This window comes from Scomber japonicus, chromosome 10, assembly GCF_027409825.1.
Source record: "Scomber japonicus isolate fScoJap1 chromosome 10, fScoJap1.pri, whole genome shotgun sequence".
Taxonomy (NCBI): domain Eukaryota; kingdom Metazoa; phylum Chordata; class Actinopteri; order Scombriformes; family Scombridae; genus Scomber; species Scomber japonicus.
Genome location: NC_070587.1, coordinates 12,252,687 through 12,277,001, shown reverse-complemented (window position 1 = coordinate 12,277,001; position 24,315 = coordinate 12,252,687). Strand labels below are relative to the sequence as shown.

At 42.0% G+C, this 24,315-nt stretch overlaps 1 protein-coding gene across 1 annotated transcript; it reads right to left on the bottom strand.

Annotated features, from left to right (window-relative positions):
- nkd2b (NKD inhibitor of WNT signaling pathway 2b) lies at positions 1 to 23,519 on the bottom strand. The gene is made up of 10 exons (XM_053327005.1): positions 23,495 to 23,519; positions 23,346 to 23,372; positions 23,132 to 23,223; positions 4,674 to 4,734; positions 3,852 to 3,979; positions 2,236 to 2,331; positions 1,939 to 2,080; positions 1,604 to 1,661; positions 1,367 to 1,494; positions 1 to 1,225 (listed from the first exon to the last, which is right to left on the bottom strand). The coding sequence occupies exons 1-10, from the start codon at positions 23,517 to 23,519 to the stop codon at positions 630 to 632; spliced, it is 1,353 nt and encodes a 450-aa protein (XP_053182980.1). The 3' UTR covers positions 1 to 629.
- Between the last annotated feature and the right edge of the window lie 796 nt (positions 23,520 to 24,315).

The window sequence follows — 24,315 nt, the reverse complement described above, 5'->3', positions numbered from 1 at the left end:
TACAGTAAAATGTGTTTACATATATAGATTTTTTTATACATATAGCGAGATATTTTTGCATTAAAACTGGCAGTGGTGATTTCATACCCCCCCTCCCCTCCCCCAAACAGGAAACCCCTCAGTCCACAGAGGGCCTCCCAGACGAAGAAGCCTCAGTGAAAAGCTTGAGAGCAGCAGCACCTTTACACCTGAGATCCATGTTTTGGAAAGGTCTCACACAGAACAGCACACCTATTCTGACAAATAGCTTCCAGGGACTTCAACCAACAGCGTCAAGAGGTCTGTCGCTTTTTGGTATCTGTACCCTTACTGAAAAAATGGGTGACGATCGCAAGCAGTCCCAGCAGGAAATCTACAATAAACTTCAAAACTGTGCCACACATCTTTTGTTATTACACAATAACTTCAGAAAAAACATCCTTCCAGTCCAATATCATCTGCCGTCACACTACAGGATTCCTCAGTACATCTAATCTCAGGATATATCTGTGTAGCTTTCAAGAGGAGAGTAAACAGATCCTGGACAGAGTGTGAGACACTCCTATGGGATGACGTTAAGTCCTTCAGACTGGTGTGGTGTGTGTTGTGGTTGGTCCTGTACAGTTTCAGTCACTGCACACTGAAGGTGGTCATGTCTGGTGGTAATGGTGGTAGTGGTGGTGGTGGTGGTGTTCGTGGTGATGGTGGTGCTCATGGCGCTGGACCACAGGAACCACAAACCCCGGGCTCCCTGGTGGGCCGGATAACTGCTCTCTCTCCAGGGTTGGCAGTACAGACGGCACAGGGGGTTGTTGCTGTGGGTGGGATTGAGGGGAAAGCGGGGTTTTGGACGGGGACATTGCCTCTCGGGCTTTGGCCCTAAGGCGTTTGCTGTGACTGTATTGCAAAGGGTGCTGGTGGTGACTGGAGGGCTGGGCTTGGTGTGGCATGTGGTACACATCCTGACCTCCATGCAGCATGGTTTGCAGGGGAAGGTGGTAACCGTGACATTTAGCAGATTTGCCACCTCCACTGCCTCCATTGTTCCCTCCTCCTCCCTTGTAGGTTCCTTTGGGGGATTTGAGGAACTGTGTGCCCTTGCTTCGAGACTCTGTAGGGTTGTAGCTATCACTGATGATCTGTGAGCGGCGCTGGTGAACAACTTGGGGCTCTGGTTCCTGGGAGCGGGAGCGGCTCTGGCAGCTTCGGCTGTGAGCCTCCTGGGGTGGGGTGGCAGGGGTGGTCCCTATAGGATGTATCAGAGACTCTGGTGAATATGATGAACAACAAATTTCCTTCTTAGAATTACTGAAGTTTCTGCTCAACATCCCCACACTCAACTTTCAACTTACCATTTTAAAATATCTGTGAATTTTATGTAGCTTACCTTCAAATCTGGAAGTGTAGTTCTCTATACCAGCCAGGTCCAGGTAATGATTCCTCCTCTCTGTGTTTTCATCCACACAGTAATGCTGACCCTCAGTGGCTGTCGCCTCATTGTTCTGCCCTTTGTTGCTACAAATTAAAACAAAAAAGAATGAGAATACTTTCATTATCTGTTTTTTTTTACATCATTACAATGTACAGAGGCCAGCCTCTAAGTACACATTTTGTGTGTACTGACCTGATGTAGGACGACAGCCGCTTGTCAGCTGATCGGCCCTCCTCTTGGTGACAGCGATCTAAAGACAGGAAGAGGAAAAAGTGTTTAGTGACATCCATACAGGAGGTAGCTGCTTAACACAAAAAACGCTGCTAAGACAAAAAGAGCTTGTTCATTACCACTTTAAACTGCACCACAGACTAAAAAGACTCCAAGAGCAAGGAGGAAATCTGGAACCATACCCAAAACAATCCACTACATCTGTAGATCTACAAGTAACAGTTATTGGCTCCCAGCATATGGGGATCATAGATTAAATCTGTTGTAAAATACCAGTTTTTATTTTTATTTTTTACCTGTCCCTGTATCTCTTCTGTGGCACTTGGGCTCTGGGGTGACAGTCAGTTTCACACGCAGAGTTTTGCTCTTATTGTGACAGGAATGATTCACAGAGGCATCCACCACATCGTAGATGGTGTGCATCAGACTGGACATGTCCTGTAATAATAGGAAAAACACAGCTTGTAGTGTAGGATGGCTCAAGGGTTGACATGATGACATACACAAGACAAAAGCTTTATTGAGAAGAAATGGTATGTTAAGACTAAAGAAGCACACTACACGGAAAGGAAAGATATTTAACACACACACACCTCTTTCGTCACTTTCCCACTGTTGTCAAAGTCGTAAAGCGTGAAGATCCACTCCTGACGGTTGTCGTCCTCCACAGATACATCACACTCCAAGTCCTGTGCATACAAACATGTACTGAAAATCTATAATATCACAGTTGAAACACATTAACAATAAAGTGGGAGGTGTCTTTGTACATCTTTTTGCCAATTACTGCATGAGCCATTTCTCCAAAGCACGAACACTGCAGCCTTTAGGACAGCAGGGGGCAGAATTGTATCAAATTCAGTCATCACAGCTGTTGTCTTCTTTATGGTTCATAAACATTTTTCAAGAGGGGGTGAGGGTTGCTTTTCTTAATTTTGCATGAGAACCCGTGGTTAATAAGAGAGATTTATGACACCATCCTGTCTCATCTCGATTCAAATCAAACCTTGTGTCAGTGTTATTTGCAGATAACTTTGAAGATGGTTTTCCGAAGAAAAACAAGATCAACAAATAAAGGTTGTCGTGGGAAGTTTTTAAAAAATAAATTCATACATCCTGAGAGAAAAATAGCAGGGCAGTGAGCCAGCGAGCCAGCTGAAACTTTATATTTTTATTTTTTGAAAGATTTTATTTTGGGGCTTTTTTATGCCTTTATTCAGACAGTATGGCAGAGAGGCTGACAGGAAATAGGAAGAGAGAGAGGGGAATGACCTGCAGTATAGGTCCCTGGCTGGATTCAACCTAGGGATGCTGCGATTATATGGAATGCGCTCTAACCACTCGACCACCAATTTTGGTTTTCAACATGTAAAAAGATCACTTTTCAGCTTCTTTTACCTTGTGTGGAGTAACACAGAGAATAGAGTCAGGGTAGCAAACCTTACCCCTATGACCTTGTCTTTCTACTTTTTTCCAGGAAAAATGAGCACAACCACTATTCTCACTTACAACTTTTTGGCAGTAACTTTGATTCAGATGTATCTAGTAACATAGCCATAATTGAAAAAATAAACATCTGGAATACAGGCCCTGCTGCAGGCACAGTGGAGAGCTGACACTGTGTGAACAGCAGTGTACATTTACAGGGGAGGAGACCCTAGGGAGAGAAGCAGCCCTTTATGGTTCTATAATATCTCCTCAGCTCACATAACCAGGAGTGATCACCAAAGGGTAGATCTGAGCAGTTCTTTAAAACATGCAAGTCTCAACATTACAATCTATTTATTCTATTTATTGGTCCCTAAATTCAATCAGGATATGGTCTGGAGCAGTGTCAACATACAGACAGATGTTCTGTGCACAGGGTGAAGGCATGGTTACCCACCATGCATTTATTTTCGAACCAATGTTTAAATAATTTTCACTCAATGAAACGCAAAACAGTGTCAACACTCTTTTCAATATTTGAGGAAAATTACTTGGGAGAGGGAGACCTTTTCCTGACCTAAAAAATGTAAGCAATTTGACAACCAGGCAAACCTGCATAAATAATTTTTGGCAATTTAGATGCCCAGTCTGCCCGAGCTATACATTTCCTGGAGAAAGAAGGAGAAACAGAAGAAGAAATGCCAATATAGGGTGAACAGGCACCTCCCCGCAGAATCGGCATGATTAGGAACTGAGTTGTACTATAATTGTGAAGTCTTACATCCAGACTGATGCGTTTCTTCCCTGGAGCTTTGGTGGCATCTCTGAGTATCTCTCGCTCTCCGTCCTCTGAGTGCAGGTACTGCAAGTAGCTTTCACAGCCTTCAGCCTTCTCTGGAGGAAGAACCACTGTCAACACATCAACACAGATTACAGTTAAACACAAAACACTGATTCTTCCAGAAGAATTTGCAGAAAATATTAAGTCACACGCTAATAAACCTTACTTAAATGCTAATGTGCCTTTGTTGAGGGGTAAGGTAACTAAATATGACATTACATTCATGCCTCTTTTTGTACATTTGTGCCCTTGAAGCTTGTGCATTTAGGCATCTTTCTCTAGCACCACCTATGTGCGGGTGAAAGAGTAATCTCCAAATCATCTGTGATGTTAAGGTGCTATGCTCTTTACAGATTTACAGTTATATAAGGGTATAATGTGGCGTACATTTCTGAATTTGGCCCCTAATATTGCTGGTCAGCACAGTGCTTTCTCTGGTCCATGGAGCTTGGTATGCACTAATGAAAGCCTAATATCAAATCAGAAAGACTGCATTGCAATTTTGCACCATTAAAACATCCAATTAAAGATGATCTTGTAAATTCAACCTGAATTCAATTGGACATAGAAGTGTTGTGAAATAATATACATGCATACAGTTACGTCACATGGGTCTTCAGCTTGTTTTATTAATAGAATCATACATACTAATGGTTCAACAATCCTACAACATTAGACATGTTTTTTTACAGCATAAAGTATTCAAGAATTCATTCAGCTCAAAGCTTGTCAATGAGTGAAAAGACATCCTTTTTAGCTTACCCTCTAGGGGACAGTGTTGGTCTGAAAATTGTCCTTCCTTCAGCTCACAATTTGGAAACTCCTGGGACAAGAAAAGGGGGGGGGGGGGTCAGAGATGTAAGTGAATCTACAGTTCAGACCACAGACACAGAGAAAACAAACAGTTCCAGCTAAAGCATTTCCTACTCAGATGAGAGAGAGAGGGCTGGAGGCTCCAGTGCGGCCAAACACTTTGAACATCTGCACGCTTATTGTGTTTCACTGTCTGGGACACGGCGAGTGCAGCCACAGCCAAGCTTTCAAGATTCCTTCCGAGCCCTTCAAACAGACCCTCGCATCCATCAAAAAACCCATAATGCACTTCATCCTCTGAGGTTTCTCTTAGCCAACCTGTTTATTCTCATCCGGCTTGACATGAAACCCAGTGAGGAGAGTTTAATGGAACAAGACCAGAGTTTAGGAAAAAGTTTTGTTGTATTTCCCGGCGAAAATTCAACTCTGAAACGTTTGATTTATGTAAAACAAGCCTCACAATGAGCTCTCAGCAACATGTGTGTATTTATTTTGAATGGAGAATAATTGCCAGATGGAAGTTTCCATGCAGATAGGATGGGATTGATTAAATACACAATTCCATGGCCATAAAACTGAAACAGGACAAAAGGGTGGAAGGGTGCAGAGAGGGAGGAAAATAGCTCTGCTGTCATGTGAATAATCTATATCATGCATAAAACAGATCACACACACACACACACACACACACACACACACACACACACACACACACACACACACACACACACACACACATTCTTTAATTACAATTGGATTGTGGAAACAATGAAAATTAAGTGCAGCACAGGCCCTAAACCACAAGTATTTAAACAACAAATGATTCATCTTATTTACGTCATTCTCAGTCCTCTAAGCTGCTCCGCACACACTTTGAACTAAAATCTCACCAGATTGAATCAAGGAGGCCCACTGAAACGAGACAAATAAAAAACAGATAGATGCTAGAAAACAAAAGAACTCCATGTACCTTCAACAGAGCCGAGGCTCAGAGAGTCGGAACATCTGCATGCGTTTAGGTGAACGAGCCCCCTCTCCCCTCCCCTTCCTCTCCCTCTCTCAGAGTAATGACAGCGCCAGGGCCTGTGGTTCTATTTAACAATCTCGGAGCCCCGTGATTATTCTTCACTTCAGAGGATGATACCTCCAGCCTGTAATCTGGCCCTGACCTTCAGCGCTGAAGGGGGAGCCGCTTGAGTCTCAGGGTCAAGGCTTGGACACCCCCCTGCAAATTGGCCACCGGAGACATTGAGAGAAAACAGCAAGAGAATGGGGAGTTGGGTCTTGGTAAGAGTAGGGGAGGGAGATAGGAACAGGAGAGGAGCAGGAAGTAAGCAGGAGGAAAAAAGAAGAAAGAGAAGAGCAGAGAGGAAAGAGGGCACAAAGGGGAGAAGGAGGGATGGGAAGATAAGAGGAACAAAGATGGGAAAGGAGAGAAGCAGATAAGAGTAGAAGCAGAGGAGGATGCGGCTTGTTAAAGAGGAGATAGGGCCTATCTATTGCTTACTCGAGTCCCTGGAAGCTCAGTGGGAGAGGTGGAGGTTGGTTTTTACTGACTCTGTAAGGCTTCTGGGAGAGGTGGAGATAACTGGTACAACAGCCTGGGCCCCAAAACAAGCAGCAGTCTTTAATCACCATATACACACACTAAAAAACTAAACCAGTGCATCCATACACAAAAACACACTTTATATCTTTCGTGGTTTTCTGCAGCCAAGTTGTTGTTTCCTTTCTGCACTGGATGCTTTTATCTCCCCTTCTTTGTACCGCAGTCCCTTAATGAAGGGCAATATGTAAGGAAGAGCGAGTTCACACAGACACACTGTTGTGAGGCTCAGAGGAACATCAAAGAGAACCATTGATTCTTCTCATCCTCATTCCCACGAGTGCACAGAGCAAGGTATACACACCTCTAAATGAAAGACAGGATTCAGCTTTAAATGTAATGAAACAAATTAATCAACCAACTGCCAAAAGTGAATCTCGGCTCTAATTAAAATTCAGATATCTGGAGATGTCTTGCTGCGAGCACAAGGAGAGAACCAGCAGGGCTCGTGTTGAACACATGGCTTCTCCTAGAAATGCCAGCACCCCACCACCTCCACACTCATTACATCCATTGGGGGAGCTAATGAGAGAGCAGGCTGGGTCTGACCACAGTCTGCAGTTTAACGTCTAAACACATGGCATTTCTATCCACATCGCCCACAGTGTCGGGCTCAAATCTGCCCACCACATGTGTAATTAACTGCTTTGCTTTGGCATCTAGCTGCTCTCATTCTTTCACTATCAGATCACAAATGGCTCTGTAACACAAGCGTGTTAGCGCTTTGGAGCAAAGTGTTTCTTGTTTTCCACCAGTGGCATACACCTGAAACCCATGATTTACACATCTATGCAGTGTAATATTAAATGTGGGGGAAGACAGATGACAAACCGCACATGTGGGACAGAGGCTTGAACAGGAATGATAAGAGATGATTAGATCTATGTTGTCTTAAAAAACAGTGCTCCATTTAAACAGGTTCTGTCTTCCAGACACCTTAACATAGGAGACAGACAGAGAGGTGTGTGATGTTTGTTCCTGTTTAATGCAGCACTTCTGCCAAGCTTCCCTAAAGCTCCAGCCTACTGCCAGACTTTTATGTGGGATAGGGTAACCAGGGGAAGCTTTCATAGCTCCCTACCAGGTGACATCAGACATCCCCCAGCAGTCTCTCTCTCTCTCTCTGTGCTTGCCTACCACCCATCCTCCCGCTGGAAAACACTGCACATCTTTGTTCTCACATCCCCCTCTAGCTCACCCCCTAAATATAAGCACACACACACTTCTTTTAGTCCATTCTTTAAAGTGTACGAAGCACAAGTGATTTTTGAAAAATTGCATCTTCAAAAACAGGGAAGGCTAACATGAAGATTGTTTACACAGTTCCCCTGGCCTCGCGGTATGAAATATGGCAACGTGATCAGATGTCTGGATGCGTATCCGAGTACAAACATATGCTGGAAGCAGTACAAAAACAGGATACTGTCTGGAAGCTTCCTCGTATAATTTTGAAGCTTTGTGGTTTTCTTAAAATGCTTCAGATTGCTTATTTTTTACATAAAGTTGTAATTAGTATAGAAAACATTTTTACAGTTCAGTAGGTGCTGCTTCTTTGTTTAAACACGACCAGAAATCTCAGTTATTTCCTAAACTTGATGAAGAAAATGCTTTTGGAGACAAAGACTGAGCAGCTAAAAGCGGGAGTTCTCCAGGATGTACACAGTTTCTAGAAATACAAAGTCACCTGGAACTGACACTTCGGGGGGCGCCACAGGAAACCCTTGATGACCGCCAGCCAACCAGCATTCCCACTCCCACTGGCCATTAATTGGGGATGATTGGGGGGTTCCCCAATGATGGAAATGAGGATTGAGTAGCATCAATATTAAGAAAGGAACACCGCTTCGTAAACAAACTGCATACTCTTGAACCACAGAATGAAACTGGAGAGGGAGTGGGGCCATTGAGAAATAAAAGCCCTCCATTCCAGAAGAAACCAACCTGGCCTTGACTCAAAACCAGATGTGAGCAGTTATACTGAAGAGAGGCAGTGAAAAAAAGAGGGAGATGAGGGGTGGATAGGGGGAAGGGGCTGTGACTGAAAATATGAGGAGCTAAAGAGAGAAGAGAAGGCCAGTTGCACAATTTCTGTCTCTTCTCTTGCAAGACAGTAAAAGAAAAATATGATGATGGCTGAGAAGTGAGCACTCTCTCCTTCTCTGGTTCATCATGCCTCAGCTTTCAGTCCAAGTCAGGGTAATTATGGTGCTCAGACTCAACAGAGCAGACTGGCCTCAGCTAGTATTGAGGAGCAATAGTAAAATAAACAGTGATGTGTATTCTGCCACATTTGAGTTAGCCTGCCAAATAATCATCATGATCACAGTATAAACACAAACTACAAGCATGTGATGTGATTTTATGATTCAGTTTATAACCATGTGCAGGTTTGTTCAGCCTCAAAAGTCATAACATTAAAGGACAGGTTCACATTTTTTCAAGACCATAGTCAGGTGCCCAAATGAACATTGAAACAGAGAGATAAGATCCACTCCAAAGGTACTGACAGTGTAAGTGATGGGGGACAAAATCCATAGTCTTCGTTTTGAGCAGAAATGCAATAAAAAGTTTATGTGGAGCTAATATAAGGCTTCATCCATCTGAGTTTATGAAATAAAGTGGAGATCTTCCAGTTACAGTCTTTTTTATTGAAATGTTCCCTCTTTGTGTCTCGAACGGAGAGCATTTTCCTGTTCAGCTGCAGTGGAAGTATATTAACAAAGAGATAGAATTTGGCACTAGAAGACAAACTTTTGAGGATATCCACCTGATTCAACTAAATTGGATGGCTGAATGATGGCTCATATTACCTTCATATAAACTTTTAAATATATTTTCTCTTCTATTCACCGTCATTTACATTATTAAGGGATCTCTTAATGGTGAGTACAAACTGAATTAAGAAGTACAGCAAGAAAAACATGTCAGTGTTCATTGACACAACTTGTAAGACTGTGAACCTATCCTTTAGTTTTCCAATTCTTGTCATCACTATACAGTTAACATTTGCTCCACCAATTTGGGTATTTTATCTACGTATCAGTGTGCCATGACATGTCTTTCTATGAATGGCAATGAGATCAGAGCAGAATGCCATCCTGTCATTTGGACTGGTCCCATGTGGCCAAGATGGCCCAGATATGGCTCTTTCAGGGTAGTGGGGCTCTCTCTGAGGTCAAACAGGAGGCAAAACCTCTCCCTTGGCAGGACATGTATCACCAGGGTGAAGCCTCTTCGGTCCTAGTATAACAACAGCTGTGGGGAGAGATGAGCATGCTTGCCTGTCTATGTAAGAACAGCACCTAAACCACTGAAAGTCACCGCTCCCCTTCAATCAGGAGAGACTATCTCCTAAACTCTTCACACCCCTCCTGTCCCCTCCTCACCCGAATACTGATCCTCCTCTCACTTTGATTATGACCTGCTGGATGGCATAAACAAAGATTAGCATCACTGGCGGACCACCCTGCATCTGTCACTGGTGCTGTAATCAGCTGGCCTTCATTAAAGTAGGCTTTCATAGGAGTCTGATGTAATGGAGTGCCCTCCTCTCAGCTGTCGCATAGGCAGCTACTGGTGGGACTTGGAAACCATGTGATTCATACCAGTAACTGGAATCACACTCTTGGGTTATGCAAATGTGTTAAATCATAAACATAGTAGTTCATCACACAATCCAAAATGTATTTGATCAATTAAATGAAAAAGAAATATATTGGACTGTGACAGTCAACTATAGCTGAAACATCAAAAACTGAAGTCAGGTTAGAAATCTGGTGCCACACACTGCGCCACAGAGAGCATGTTGCTTTAATTCATCAGTAACAGGGCCTGGTGATGTAATAGCATGGACTTTTATATGACCAATGCCATGTGTTACGCACTCAAATATGACCAATGATCTGCTCAAACAAAAGTGTAGTAAAATAGTTTCTCTTAACAGTCAGAAGCTCTGTATTTGGTGCACTTTTGCTAGTGCCATGTTTTGTATTGTCCTTGCCACAACTGCTTTGCAAAAAGTTTAATAAAAATATGTTTAAAAAAAAAACAGCCAGAAGCTATCACTTCTTTTTATTCTATTTTATTTTGTTATGGGAGTTTACCAGGTAAAAACTCACGACTAATGTTTTTTCTTGCACGTTTTCAGTCAAGTCTTGAGGGTGCCATCTCAAGTGAATACTGTCTCACAGCAATCGAGTCTCCGGCCTCAAGGTCTTATGATAAGAACTGTAACATGTTAGATCCTAAGAACTAAAACAACTTAATTTAGCAAGGTTACAACTAACAATTGTTTTATCGTTGAATCATCTATTGATATTTTCAGTGTATTGCTGAAGGTTTTTAGTGTTTAAAGTGTAAGAAAAAAATTAAAAACACCTGTCACACTTTCCTAGTGCCCAAAGTGAACTTTTTTTGTCCTATGAACAATCCAAAGATAATAATTCCCCGGTAATACAGGAGAAGGAGAGGAAAATCAGAAAATGTTCACATTTAAGAAGCTGGAACTGGAAGCTGCATTTTCACATGATAAAAGACTAAACATTCATTCATTCATTTTCTTTTAATTGGTAAATTGAAAGAAAATGGATGCATTCATCTCTGTAGCTCTAAAATAAACTATGTTGCAGCACCAGATGTCATGAAAAAAAAGTACACAGAAACTAGACAGGAGACACACAGAGGAACATATTTTGAGCACGCGCACACACCCTGACAAACAAGACAGAGGCGAGTGCATGGTGAGTGCACAGCGAGTGCACAGAGTGACGGCATATCAAAGCCAGTGTGGGACAGGCGGTTAGACTCAAACAGGATGTTCCTCTGTTTCTGGCCTCCATATGAAATTCTGTAAGCTCCCGCGCAGGCCCCTGGCTCTTAAGATCGGCCAATGGGGAGTGCGCCCAGGCTGATAAAGCTGAGGGGATTTGTTCCACATTCCACAGGCCCTTTAAACAACACAGAGAATCTCAGAATGCCAGGTTGTGGGTGAGGTGGTTTTGGACACCAATCCTATTACGGTCCAAGGCGACTCCACCTTTCACGTGGTCATGTAGATACTCTCCATGACTGTCCAGCTGAGCTGTATTTGAAACTGATCAGCTGGTCATGTTGCCAGGTTGTTTTTTTTTCCGTTGAAATCAAGTCTTCAAACCGGTTGTCTGTCAGATCCAGTCATCAAGGCTTTGTAATCACCTTTCCGCTTTGGCAACGTCTGCTGTGTGAAAACCAATTCAACACAATCACTCTCACCTGCAAGGGTGCTTTTTTTGTGCTGTAGTAAGTGTCAGGTTCCCAGCTGTCTGTCTAGTATTGAGATGTCAGAAATAATTGCTCTCACCTGCAAGATAACCACCAGCACTGCTGTTTTCACTGTTCGTTTTGTTAAGCTGCTAGGGATTTAAGTCACAACTTTGAAAACCGGGCCTGGCAGTTCATAGGGGCGAGGCTCTGCGGTTGGAGGCTGGTGGAGCTACAGGCGTTACAGAGCTCCTGTGGGTGACTGAGAAATGTAAACAAACCATGTTGGGAAGGACAGCTGCACGCCAGTGTGGAAGAGCAGCAACACTGCCCAAACTCTTTACATGCAGAGTACACACTTGAATGATGCTATCTATCGAATCCACAAAGACTTTTTGCACTCCTGCTGTTAAAGGCTTGCGGCTTGTTGGTGGATGAGTTGCCTGATGGTTTCCTGAACATGTCTTCCATCAGGATAAGCACAGGTTCAGGGTCAAAACCACAGCTCTGTAGTCCACTAGTTACTGCTCCCTATGGGTAACTTACACAGAGAAATACAGATCCATATGACTGCCCATGATAAGAGGAGCTTATGCAGCCGTGACCAATCAGCAAGTAATGTAGCATGAACTCTCAACACATCCATCTGGGAGGCATATTGGGCAAGCAGAGACGGACGGCTGTTGTACTGTACTATTATTGCATTCAGCCCTCAGGGGGAATCAGTCTTGCCGGGCAGAGAGAGCCAAAACACAGAGTTCAGTGCAGCAGGATGCAACAAATAACCAAGGTAGACAGGCAGAGCCTCTAATAACTCATCTGCTATAACTTAACAATTCTCACACACTTGCCAAACCTCAGGTCCCAGCAGACACCACTTTTTTGCATAATTGGTACTGTTTCTTCTTGCTATGAAATATTTCAGGCCATCCTGCCAGCATAGTTTGGATAAAAGTATCTTGGCTTTGCAGAGTGCTGCAAAGTTATTAATTTTTTTTAATATTAGATGTCATTAAATTTGACATGCAAAAAAACAAAATTGTTGCAACTCTTTTATCTCTTGTCTTTCTTTAGCTTGTTGTGTAACTATCTCTTGCTGTCCAGCACTGCTGTCTCCTGCAGCCGGTGGGGATTGCCTGTCTCAAAGACCAGGAGAATTCTTGACACTGCAAGAACAGGCTTAATTCCAAGCTGTGAAGTTCCTCACAGGCCTGGAACTGGACAGGGGGTCATCTGAGGGTCAACACCAAGTGTTTTCCTGAGGATTCCTAAAATACACTCCTGCTGGGCACAGGAAGCATAGGAGACTCTACAATCTTCAGACGATGTGGGAAGCCTGGATATGTAAAATGGACCATTGCCAAGGGGACTGGTGGCTGTAATGCTTTGGCATATGAGATGCAACTTCCCATGAAAAAAGGGGGACAAAGTTGAAAACTGAAGATGAACAGATGAAATGTAGAAAAAGCAGCACATGGGCCAATTACTGATGCACCAAAAATCATGCAAAGCTCATCCATATTTCTGTTGAATTATTCTCAAAGAAAATTACTGGTCGAAAAAAAGAGAGGATATGAGGGAATGTGTATGATGAATTTCTTTTGAAATCGTAGTTACAAGACAGGAATTTCCAAGACTCCTATTACAAACTGTGCATTATAATTTTTACCTTTACTGTCACACATCACAGAATTACATCAAGTGGAGCTTTTGAGGCCACTGTCGACTAGACAGTAACATCTGTGCTTCTTCCCTTTTGGACCGAAGCTGCCATGTGTGCACTTTAGTGACCTGACTGACTTGCTGTGTGTGTCTGAAACACTGTTCCCCAGTGTGAAATTCTGGAACGTAATTCATCCATGGCACAAGCAGAGATCAAAAGGCTATGGTGCAGAGGGCAGCTCAGCTCAGCTCCACCTCCTTCTCCAGCTCAGCTTTTGCAGCAGAGTGCACAGAGAGCTGCTGCTTTCACAGCCATAATTACTGGAAACCAACTACATGGCTGCACTTAAAGTTAGTTTAGCTTAGCTGCTCATATACTCTTATCTTATCTTGGGTGTAAAGCTACAAGCCTGATGGAGCCTTGTTGTGTAGCGCACAGCGAAGTCTGGAAGTAGCCCACTTAAAAGCACCAAGTGTGACACTTCAAGTTTGATAAAGATCCTTGAAAGTGGATTTATGCTTCAAAAAACAGAAGGTGCTGATGTGCAATAATGCCTTAAAAGCTATGAGATAATCAGGTGCTACTGGGATAGAGTAGCTGTCAAGGCTGAGCACATGACGTTGGGGCTAAAAGTTCAGATATTCTGATACACTGGCATTCTTGAAGTGATAGGATCAGTCGGTCCCCTATCAACACGAAGAAGTAGGTGCTGGTTATAGTGAGAGACCTTGCTGAGTTACTATTTAGAGCTTTGCCGTGTTCATTTATAGGTGAGTCTTCTACCTAAAAATTTCAGTTACCAATAAGTTATAAAACAGAGTTTTTTCTTAACATATGTATATTTTTTATACTTATATATTCAAATTTGTAAAACACATTTTTGTTTATTGTGAGCTGAGGGTTTTTTTTCTCTACACAGCAATATCATGAAATAAAATCCAGATTTAGAAGAGTGTGTTTTGTGGAACTTCTCCTTTGAGCAGATGGTGTCTCTGAAAGGCCCTTACTGAGGGGGGAATGCATCTTAAGGAGAACTGCTGTTTATTTGAAATGAGCCTTTAGGTAAACATGTTACATGGCACACAGGGCCAGGTCAGCTTTTGAAGTGGATGGGCTCAGGAAAGAAATGGGTGGGGGAAGAAAAGAAGGCTGCCTTCAGAGGAAATGAGAACAGTGGCCTCTTTCAGCACTGTTTTATCCTCTCCCTCTCTTTCTGTCACATATAGAAAGAGCACAAAAGGTGTTTGGCTGTATAAATACATCAACGTAGCACATGAGAACTGCTGAATTCTTCTTTCTTCAGAATATTTTAGAAGAATCATTCTGCTGTCATTTGTTTTTAAATTATATTCCCCAGAAAAATTACCACCCGTGACAAAAATAAACCACTTCCTTTTAACGGCGACCCATTGAGGGTTTTGATGACGGGAACAGGTTTGTGTAACAAAAGCAAGTTTGCAACCGTTCTCCATCGGAGAGTGAGAATGTGATGTGCAGGAGGGCCAGGCCTGTGCTGTCTGCAGAGCCCGATTCCAAGCTTTGAAGCTGCTAGTGTGTTTCAACAGCTAACCACTTTCAGATGGGACTGTGGCGTTTTATGAGCTGAGTAATAGCGATACCTACACATGTGCAGGCTTGGGGTCCCCAAGAGGGGGGAGGCGCAGCTTAGAGCAGAGAGAGAGAGATGCCTAACTCCTCGGGGGTCTGGGTTTGGGTGTGTTTGATAAATCTTATGGCTGTGTATGAAAATGGAGGACAGATTCGGTGTAAAGTCTGTTCACCTATGAACAGACTGCTGCTATAAATTCCATCTTTTTTTCAAAGGTCACCTTTAACCTAAAATGAACTAAATGTATTGACTCTCTGTATAGAATAAACATCATGGCAAGGTGGTTAGAACTCATGGCAAGTCTTCTTGATCTCACAGGAGACACCTGAAGTGTAACCTATAGGTCTAAGACCCAACTCAACTGTGAGATTTATACTAAATGAATACTTGAAATAACACAGAGCAGGGCAGCAACACAACAATGTGTAACAATGCTAGCTGCTCTGGGTGCCATCCACTGGGCTTTTTTTTTTTTAGCATACAGGAAGCCAGCGTTTGTGTGTGGTGTTTCACTCTCAAGCCTCAAAACTAGCAGGGCGTCAGGTTCAGGAATGTGGAGCAAGGATGAAGTTTCTAAGCATTCAGGGGTGACTCTGAAGGCTTTTTATACAAAAACAACACAGAACATGAGCGTAACCTACTGAAGAGCCAAAGCTAGATGGACATTGCATCACAATATGAACAGCATTGACGAGTAGCTCAAAAATACAAAGTTGAACTTTACATAAATTGTAAGATTATTTTTACTCCGGCATTACTGTTTGTTTTCCCAATTCAATCTCTGTTTCTGTCTCTGTTCCAATGTGTGTTGTTTCTCATACAAGCAACAAAAATAAAGGCATTTGTGTCTAGGATTTATGACTAACAGAGTATTGTGCTGCACACTGCTATTCAGTTTACCCAGTGCTTGCACTGTGGTATATATGTCAGGTCAACATCTGACCTTTTTGGAGACAATCTCAAGTTTCCACTGCTCTAATTCATACAATAACAAATTCATGTCCAAAAGAGGAATCCCCTGTCCTCATTAAGCAAACAAGCAAAAACTCTCAACTCTCCATCTCAATCTGCAAATATTTGAAACAACTAAATGTTGAACAAAAATAGCTTTACAGTGTCTCTTATGATAACTTTTACATGGAGTCTGGAGCTTCCTGTGTCGTCGCTGAGCTCATCACATGCCTGACTGACTGAGGATGTACATGAAAACAATGTATTCAATTAACAATGGCTATAATGACAGCATATAATAACACCACCAACAACCATAACTGAAAAAATATAATATTCCCCTGGCTGCTCTAAGGCTTGCGAAATGAAGTCCACTTGGAAAAGAGCTAAAGCTTTCTAAGGGGGAACAGGGGTTTATGTGGAAACATACCTTACACACTAAAATGTAATAACCTTTGAGTCTCCCGGTGTTGTACTTGGCTGGGAGAAGCACAAGATCAAACACAGACTTGGATCCAGCAGCCTTTGCCAAAAATGTCAGCGCTAAGCACTGGGCTCCAGCTTCAGGTATTTTCTTTCCCCTGGCAGCGAGTGAGAGCAAAGACACGGACCAGTGTTAACCCTCGGAGGGGCTGCCCCAAACAGCCACCAGCACACACACTGCTGCGCTAACCGTGCAGGGGAAGTGAGGTCTCCCTGCTGTCATCAGTGACCACGTACGTCTAGGTCATGTAGTGTCACTGAAAACCTGGGATGGGCTCCATTCAGGAAGTCAAGATATTCACATATGACTGCGTGTGTGATGACTTGCTGCAGCTTGGCCCAGTGAAGATACACTGATCTCTCTGAAGTACGGAAACAGATATCTCATAAATATCATGAAAAGCAGTGACAAGACGTAAGTGACTTCAAAGCAGCAATAATGGGACTGAGAGAACTCCAAAGGCGGCAGAGCTGCAATCCATATGTCTACAGATAACAGCTCCAATAATGAAGGAAGTGAAGCTGAAATATATTAAATTCTCCTTTGAGCTAAAGCATAAATATAAATTAACAGTTGTGTCATCAAGTATAACCAACTGCGTGGCATTTATGTAGATGAAAAACCGTTATATATAGAGTATATATTTATAGATATATGAAAACTTGTCACACCGTCTAATTAAACCCCAAAAGCCTGTTAATGCTCGTTTGTGTCTCATGGCTGATATAGCTGTTGTATAACACTCTTGGCCAAATATAGCCAGACTTATGGTACTTACATGCTTATATTAACATCACAATACATATATGTTAATGGAAGAGTTGTAAGAAATTTACTTATTTACTTTCTTGGTAAGAGTTAGATGAGGGGAAGATCAATACCATTTGTGTGTTAGGATGCTAAAATGACACTGACAAAAATTTAAACAAAATCTGCTGCCTCCCAGCAACTCTAAAGTCCACTAATTAAGACGTATCTCTTGTTTAATCCATACGCAAAATTAAATGTAAAAAGGACAAGTTGTGGTAATGTGGGAGGGTTATGTGCCAGACGACTTTTTGGCCAGTTGAAATTACTTTCTGTTTGTTGCATTGTGAGGACTCCAGCAAGTCATCACCTGGCAAACCCCCCCCCCCCCCCCCCGAAAGAAACTAAATATTTCATTTATGTTATTTACCAAAGTATATGCAGTAATTTCATTTCAGCCCAGTGTGAAAGTCTCCGCTGCATTTTGCTGTCATTTACAGTCTTGCTAGTTTCTCTTCTCTCCTCTACTCTGTGGTGGGCTCAGTTCCTCCGCACACACAGAGTAGAGCAGAGGAGAGACACGTGAAGTGAAGAAAACATTATTCGAGCTGACGACAGTCAGTACATTACAGTAAATGCAATAAAAGCTTCACAAGTAAAAAGCCAACAACAGTATTTATTAATCTAATCCACCCAAAAGACTAACAGATGTTGACCCTAAATGTCTGATATTCAGGTCAAAATACCTGTGTTTTTTTAAACGTACCCAATTTTAATCTGGCAACAGTGGTGAAAAACTAGCATGACTTGGTACAAAAATTGTTCCGAGTGGATCACTGGGAAATAAAATTAAATGGGACGACTTATAAAATTGCAGTTTGTTTGATCTGGTCTAAATGTTTTGTAATATTGTAATTAAAGAACGTGATAATTACAGAACCCAGCCCATCCCGCCACCCCAAAACACTGAGAGCAGTATTACTACTCTTATCTAAGGCCCGGCATTAAAGTGAGTACGCAAAATATCTAAAATGTCTAAAATATCTTTAAAAGCCCTTTAAAGGTTGCCTTTGTGGTAATTAGTCTGTAGTATTATAATTATAGTCTATAATCTGATAAGTAAAGTGTACCACTCAAGTGCAAATAAAACCAAAATAGTGATGGATTCAAGTTGGCTACAGCATCACCATATCTTTAGGCGCAAACTGGTAGAGGGGCCTGTGTGTAAAAATCTAGTTATGACCCAAAAATCAAGGGTGGTGAGGGCTTAAATAGGAGTCCATAGCTCATTTTTTGCCCAGTGGCCCCATAGAAGGTTAAAGCGGCCCTGGTCTCGGCCAAAGGTCTGTAAACCAGTGTGTGACAGCTCTTTGATTCCTCCTGATGGCCAGAGAGAAGTCTTGCTCCCCTCATGGGAGCTGCTCACAGGGGAATTAGGGTGAAAGTGAGCAAACTGCTTCAAAGTACTTCAGACAGTATAAATATCCTTAGAAAAAATAAACATTTCATCTGCCTGCAGTATTCTAATGTCTTTTTCTGTGAGGCATAGGCTACACAAACCACCCTTTCCCTCTCAGTCAGTCATTCACAGACAGAGTTAGAGAGAGGCTCTAGCTCTGAGTCACAGGTGAATCCATGCGGTGATACACACTTGAACACCCGAGAACATGAAATAAAAGGCTAAAGCAAGCATCTCGCACTTGTGACGAGTGTCAGAGCGGACCAGGTGATGATACAGAGAGGTGAATATTTGTTGCGGAAAAATGGGGACAAATATGGAGTTAAAAAAAGTCCCAGGAGAGCACGTTTAAGAACTGTTACAAGTTAATATTGGTAAGATCAATGGTCAGCTCCTGCCTCCCAGAACAATGCAGTGGTCAAGGCGGATGAGGCTCCCTATTACTCCCCTTCCCCCACTACCTTTAAAACCCCTCAAATATCTCCCCCAAGAGAGAGAGAGAAAAAAAAACACCCTTAAACCCCCACTCCTTCTCTGTCCTCTTCCCCGCCACCCTCGCACCCCCTTCCCACCACAGCCCCTCGCCCTGCTCCAGGATTTTGCTGTACAAACCAGGAACAGATGTCTGCCGGGGCCGTGCTGAAAGACCCCGCTGTTCTGGATGCCAGCCACATGCTTTTCATTCAGAGATGAAGGCTCACAGCTCGCCTTCTTGTGAAGCCAATTTCAAAAAAAGAGAGAGAAGGGGTGGAAAAAAACAAACTCTCCAAATGCCTTCAAGTCCCTTCAAAAGCAATACATACATGAGCACACCTTTTTGTCTCCTCTGTGGATCACTCCTGGTAGCGCTGCAACATAGAAGGGCTTTTTTAAAAAAAAAAAGTGTGGTCGTGATCGAGGCGGCGGAAGTGAAAAGTCATGAGAGGTTGCTGACAAGAATATTTCTTCAATCAAGGATCAGGAGCCGCAATGCTGTTTCTCAGTCTGCAGAGTAAGAAAACTAAAAAGAATGACCTCAGTTTTAAACTTGTAGCTTTGCGTATAACTGAAAAATAAAATGTCATTTAAGGCAACAGTCTCAAGATTACACAGATATCCCTGCCACAGATCCAAATCAAATACTGCTAACTCAAAATGAACTAGAAGATATACCCGAATGCCCAGCAGCGAAATTGTCCAAACAAAACATCCATTTTGAGCAGGATCGCCAAATGAGGATTTTTATATAAGGGGAAAGTCTTATTCACAGATTCCAAATGAATGTTAAAAAAACATTAGCTTACAATTAGTTTAGTGAGCTGCTTTGGAACTATGCTCTTAAACCTAATTTATTATAGAGGGGCGAGTACTATGTAACTCTCCGTAAGTCAAAATAAATTTGCGTCTCTGAGCTTTTGGCACATCATTACATCCAACTGAATCCCTAACCGAGCCTTTTTTACTTCAAGTGTGATATTATTAACCTTTCAAAGTGGAATAATAAAGCTCTTTGTTGTGGAATTTAAAATGTTGACACACTCCCTCCTCACAAGCCAAGTCTGTGGGAAGTTTTGAGACAAAAGATGGTGCTGAAAGGCTGAATTAACCTGTCATTATTTGGGCATCCAAGCATGTCTGTTTGAAGCTCCAAAATGAAGCACTGTGGTTGTATGTGTGTGTGTGTCTGGACTGTTGATATGTTGATGTTTCCAGAGGTGAAACACAGTGAACCTTCACAGAGCTCTTCCACTAATGAACACACTGCTCTGGATATGTACAGGGTTGGGACGCACTGCCCTCCTGTATATTACATATTCAGTCAGGTACATATTCATTTTTGCGATGTTGATCTTGGACCTAATAATATTCTCACACTACACCAGGTGCGTAGACAGGTAAAACTTGTCTTGAACACCTGCAATGAAGCGTCAAAATCTTGATAACTCTTACCAGGATGATTCAAGACACCTTGCTGAATCACTCCCTCTTTATTTGTTCACTCAACACAATTAAAAAGAAAAACTATAGGGTTGCGACCTGCCAGCAGCAATCTTGAATCACGGTTTGCAGTGAAATCAATATTTAAATAGGTCTTTATATCCTTTGATCTTTGGATAAAAATGACTGCTTTACTGAAGACATTCACTGGTTTACACACACTGATGTTTGGCACGAGCTACATTAGCGCTTGTTTTGTTTTTTCCCCTGGTAGTAGTCCATCCCTTAACCCATCCCCCAGCACAGGGCAGGGGGGATAGAGGGGTGAGGGTTCGGAGGCTCCACTGATATCAGAGCCCTTTTATAACTCTCAGCTCTGTGCTTTGAAGTCGCAGCCAGACAGCTCAGGAATCCTACTCCCCCATTTGACAATGAGGAGGGGGATGGTCAAAGCCAAACAGTGTGTTTGGTCAATCTCCTCCTATATAAAATCATAATTGTGACTGTCCCCGTAGCTCAACAGTGAAATGATCTGGTGAGGGCCACTCATATGGAGAAACACACCCTGTGTAGTAAATGTGGCTGAAATTGATCCAAAAACCCTTGTAAGCAACTTCAAATCCTTTAAAAAAACAAGACATTATATAATACTTTCTTCCTCTTTGACTTGTTTAATTATGGTCTAAACCCCAGATATCTAAGAACCCATAATCCAATAATTATATTTGGAAAAGTGACATCGTAATCCAATCCTTGCAAAGAATGAATTAACGATATGCAGGATCAAACGAGGGAATGCTGTTGCTGTCTTTACAGCGGAGATCAATTCTCTCTGTGCTGAAAGTCTGTCAGTTAGATGTGAAGCTGTACAGCGTGAAAAACATCGCCATGGACCTCATGTGTCTTTACAATAACGTAAGTATCCTGTAGGCACATTTCAAACAGCATGAATAGAGTCACTGTATAAGCAGGCACTCACATGTCATTTGTTATCATTAACAGCTTAATTTTATGTAATGTACGTGTAATAATTTGATTGTTGAATAAATTGAGAAAAAACCTGGCACTGGACATAATCATTTGTTGCAGCCCAAATTGGTTTATTTTACATCATGCCTTGGGCAACATATTATTACTGCTTTGATCAAAAAAACTATAAATAAGTGATGTAGAAATCTTAATTGGGTTTATAGTAACATCTTTAATTTTTTTCACTAATACAAAATACATCAGTAATTGCTTTCATCTTTTAAAGATTCAGGTGAAGTGAATAAAGAACTATAATATAACTAGACTATAATACTATAATAGTACTATAATCAGTACTTGACTAGCTATAATACACTGAATGACACGTCAACAAGAAGACTACAAGACCAAAGACAAATGCATGAAAAAGCACTTACTTAGCAATATTTTACCACCAACACACATACAAGCAGTAACAGATGCAATTGCGTTTTCTTCTGTCTGACTTATTTTGCTCAATCAGTCCCATAAGTTTAAAAGGAAACATGAAAAGTAAAAAGCTGGTGAGTTAAATGCTGAAGATTATTCAGGTTTGGTCTGTGAACAAGCCTCTAATGTAACCAACTAATGACACAAGATAAATAAATCAGGGGCATGACTTTGATAGAAGTGAGGGTGGGGCCCACCTACTAATAAGTGCCAAGCTTATGCCTTTGGTGGTTTCCCTTCAGGGGAGTGTGAACTCCAACTCCTCTGAAGCTGAGTAAAGTCCTCTTTTAATTTGCCACGAGTGGGCGGTTTATAGTCCTGATATAATCCATAACTCTTCCAGTATTACAACCACCCACAGTACAGATTGTCAGTACCTCTATTTGAACATTGCGCAGTTCTCTGTCTGAGAGCTCAGGACACTCGTACCCCTCAAAACGACACGCTAATTGAAGTGATGTAATGTTATGCCACAGAGGGCTGCCCACTGGGAGTAGCACTAGAATGGGAGGCATTGAGGAAAAAGACACAGCCCTGAGTCATGATGCCAGCAGCCACAAGAGCAAACTTTATATCCCTCAGTCTGAGAAACGACTACCTTTCCATCCAGTCTGTGTGTGTATGTGTATGTGTGTGTGTATGTGTGTGTATGTGTGTGTATGTGTGTGTGTTTGTGCCGCCTTGCCAAGCCGCTTCACACATGGGGCTCATGGCTGTCATAACCCATCCAATGATGCTGGCAGGGGAATAACTGCTGCACTGTTGTGTCACAGCCAGACATGACAGAAAGAACAACACGCTACAACTTTGCAAAGACATCAGCACTGCTTTGGAGAAGCTCTCATCTCATCTTACAGGAGGAGGGGACGTCACAGCCTCATTCAGACAACTTTGAAGTGCCTGACAGTGACAGACTCATCCCATCAGCAAATGCCAAAACACACCTGGCACACTTTTTTAAACAATGAATTTGTTATTAAGAGGAATAATGCTCATACAGCATAGCAAGAGTGAATGCAAGAATTATTTCTACGAGTCACTAATTCATCATTTTGACAGAACCACTTTTAACAATCCTCTTTGCCAAAATAAACATCAGAGCTTCTTTGATTTTTACTGCATCAATTTTTGGCAATGCTCAATAGTCTAATTAAAAAATGCCTTTTCATTTCATTTTCATCAAGACAGATCACTACAACAGGCTGGTTTTGTTGCTGGGCTCGTCATGCCCAAGAGGAAGAAGGGAATAAATGTGAAATCCGGATGGATGGATACCTGCATGTTCTTCAGCTTGTGATCCGTCGCGCTGTACCTCTCACATTCTTCCATCCCTCTCCGGAGGAAGGCGTTCACAACAAAACTGTCTCCTGAGACATGAAGGAAAACAACACCCATAAATCAGCAGGTCATATTCACGAGATCAACTTTTGCTTTATATTACATTATCATCATTCATTAATCCTAATCATGCAGAGTGATCTCCCCTCACCTTCGGGGTTTTCTCTGCGCTTACACGCTTTGGATCCAGTCACCAGACGCGAGGATGCAAAACAGACAATTCATCGTTAGTTTGTGTTTTTATAATCGAAATACTTTCAAATGTTCTAATCCACTGCTTTTAACTGAAGCATCTCTTACCATGTTTAGACTGAAGTTTGCCCATTCTTAAGTCCCTCTTCCCCTGGATCAATTAAGGTACTCCGAAATCCGACAAGGCGAAAACAGTCACTGACTCAACATGGTCACATTGTGTTTGATTTGCAAGAAGAAAACTCCAACTTCATCCAAAGGCTGGTGGTTGAATCGCTTGTTCATTGAAGAATCAGTCCTCTAAGATCAGAAACAAGGTCAATCTGTTTTTTTAATGTTGAGGGGAGAGGAGACACTCACTGTCTGCCTCCACACTTTACCCCAGTCCGACTGGATGTGGACGCGCTCTGAACGCAGCAGAGACGCGCAGTCAAGTCACAGAGAACACGTGCCCACTTCCGCCTATTGATCTAAGTAATAAAACATCTGATTGGAAAAACTTGCATCCAACTCTTTGCTAACCTTGCTTGGCTGTAAAGGAATATGCAATTTATGTGGATTATCTGTATGAAAAATATAGCCTATTGTACCAAACTGATTTTTTGGAGACAAACAGACATCCACCCACAGTGTTAAAATAAGGTTGCATTAAAATATGTGAATATTTGCTCGCTTTCTAAATTAATAATAAGAATATGGTTATCTAATCACCTACTATGTATTTAGGTCAAAAATAATCTGTGTGCTCCAGCGTTTTAATCTGAGAAGCATCTGATTCATCTGCTAGGTATGGGGGACCACAATGCATAAGCATTTCATTAATTAATAACAAAGTGTACAATAAAAACAGGAATTAATACATGAATAAAATAAAAATAAACAGACTAAATGACAGTTACTCATTATTTGAAATTGTAATGGGCAAAAAA

What these genes read in the sequence shown, in the direction of transcription:
- nkd2b (XM_053327005.1), bottom strand. Translation starts at nt 23,519, where the DNA reads ATGGGCAAACTTCAGTCTAAACATG. An exon ending in GTGGGAAAGTGACGAAAGAG is followed by an intron (nt 2,081 to 2,235) that starts GTGTGTGTGTGT and finishes CTATTATTACAG; the next exon opens with GACATGTCCAGTCTGATGCA. An exon ending in CGGCTGTCGTCCTACATCAG is followed by an intron (nt 1,495 to 1,603) that starts GTCAGTACACAC and finishes TTTAATTTGTAG; the next exon opens with CAACAAAGGGCAGAACAATG.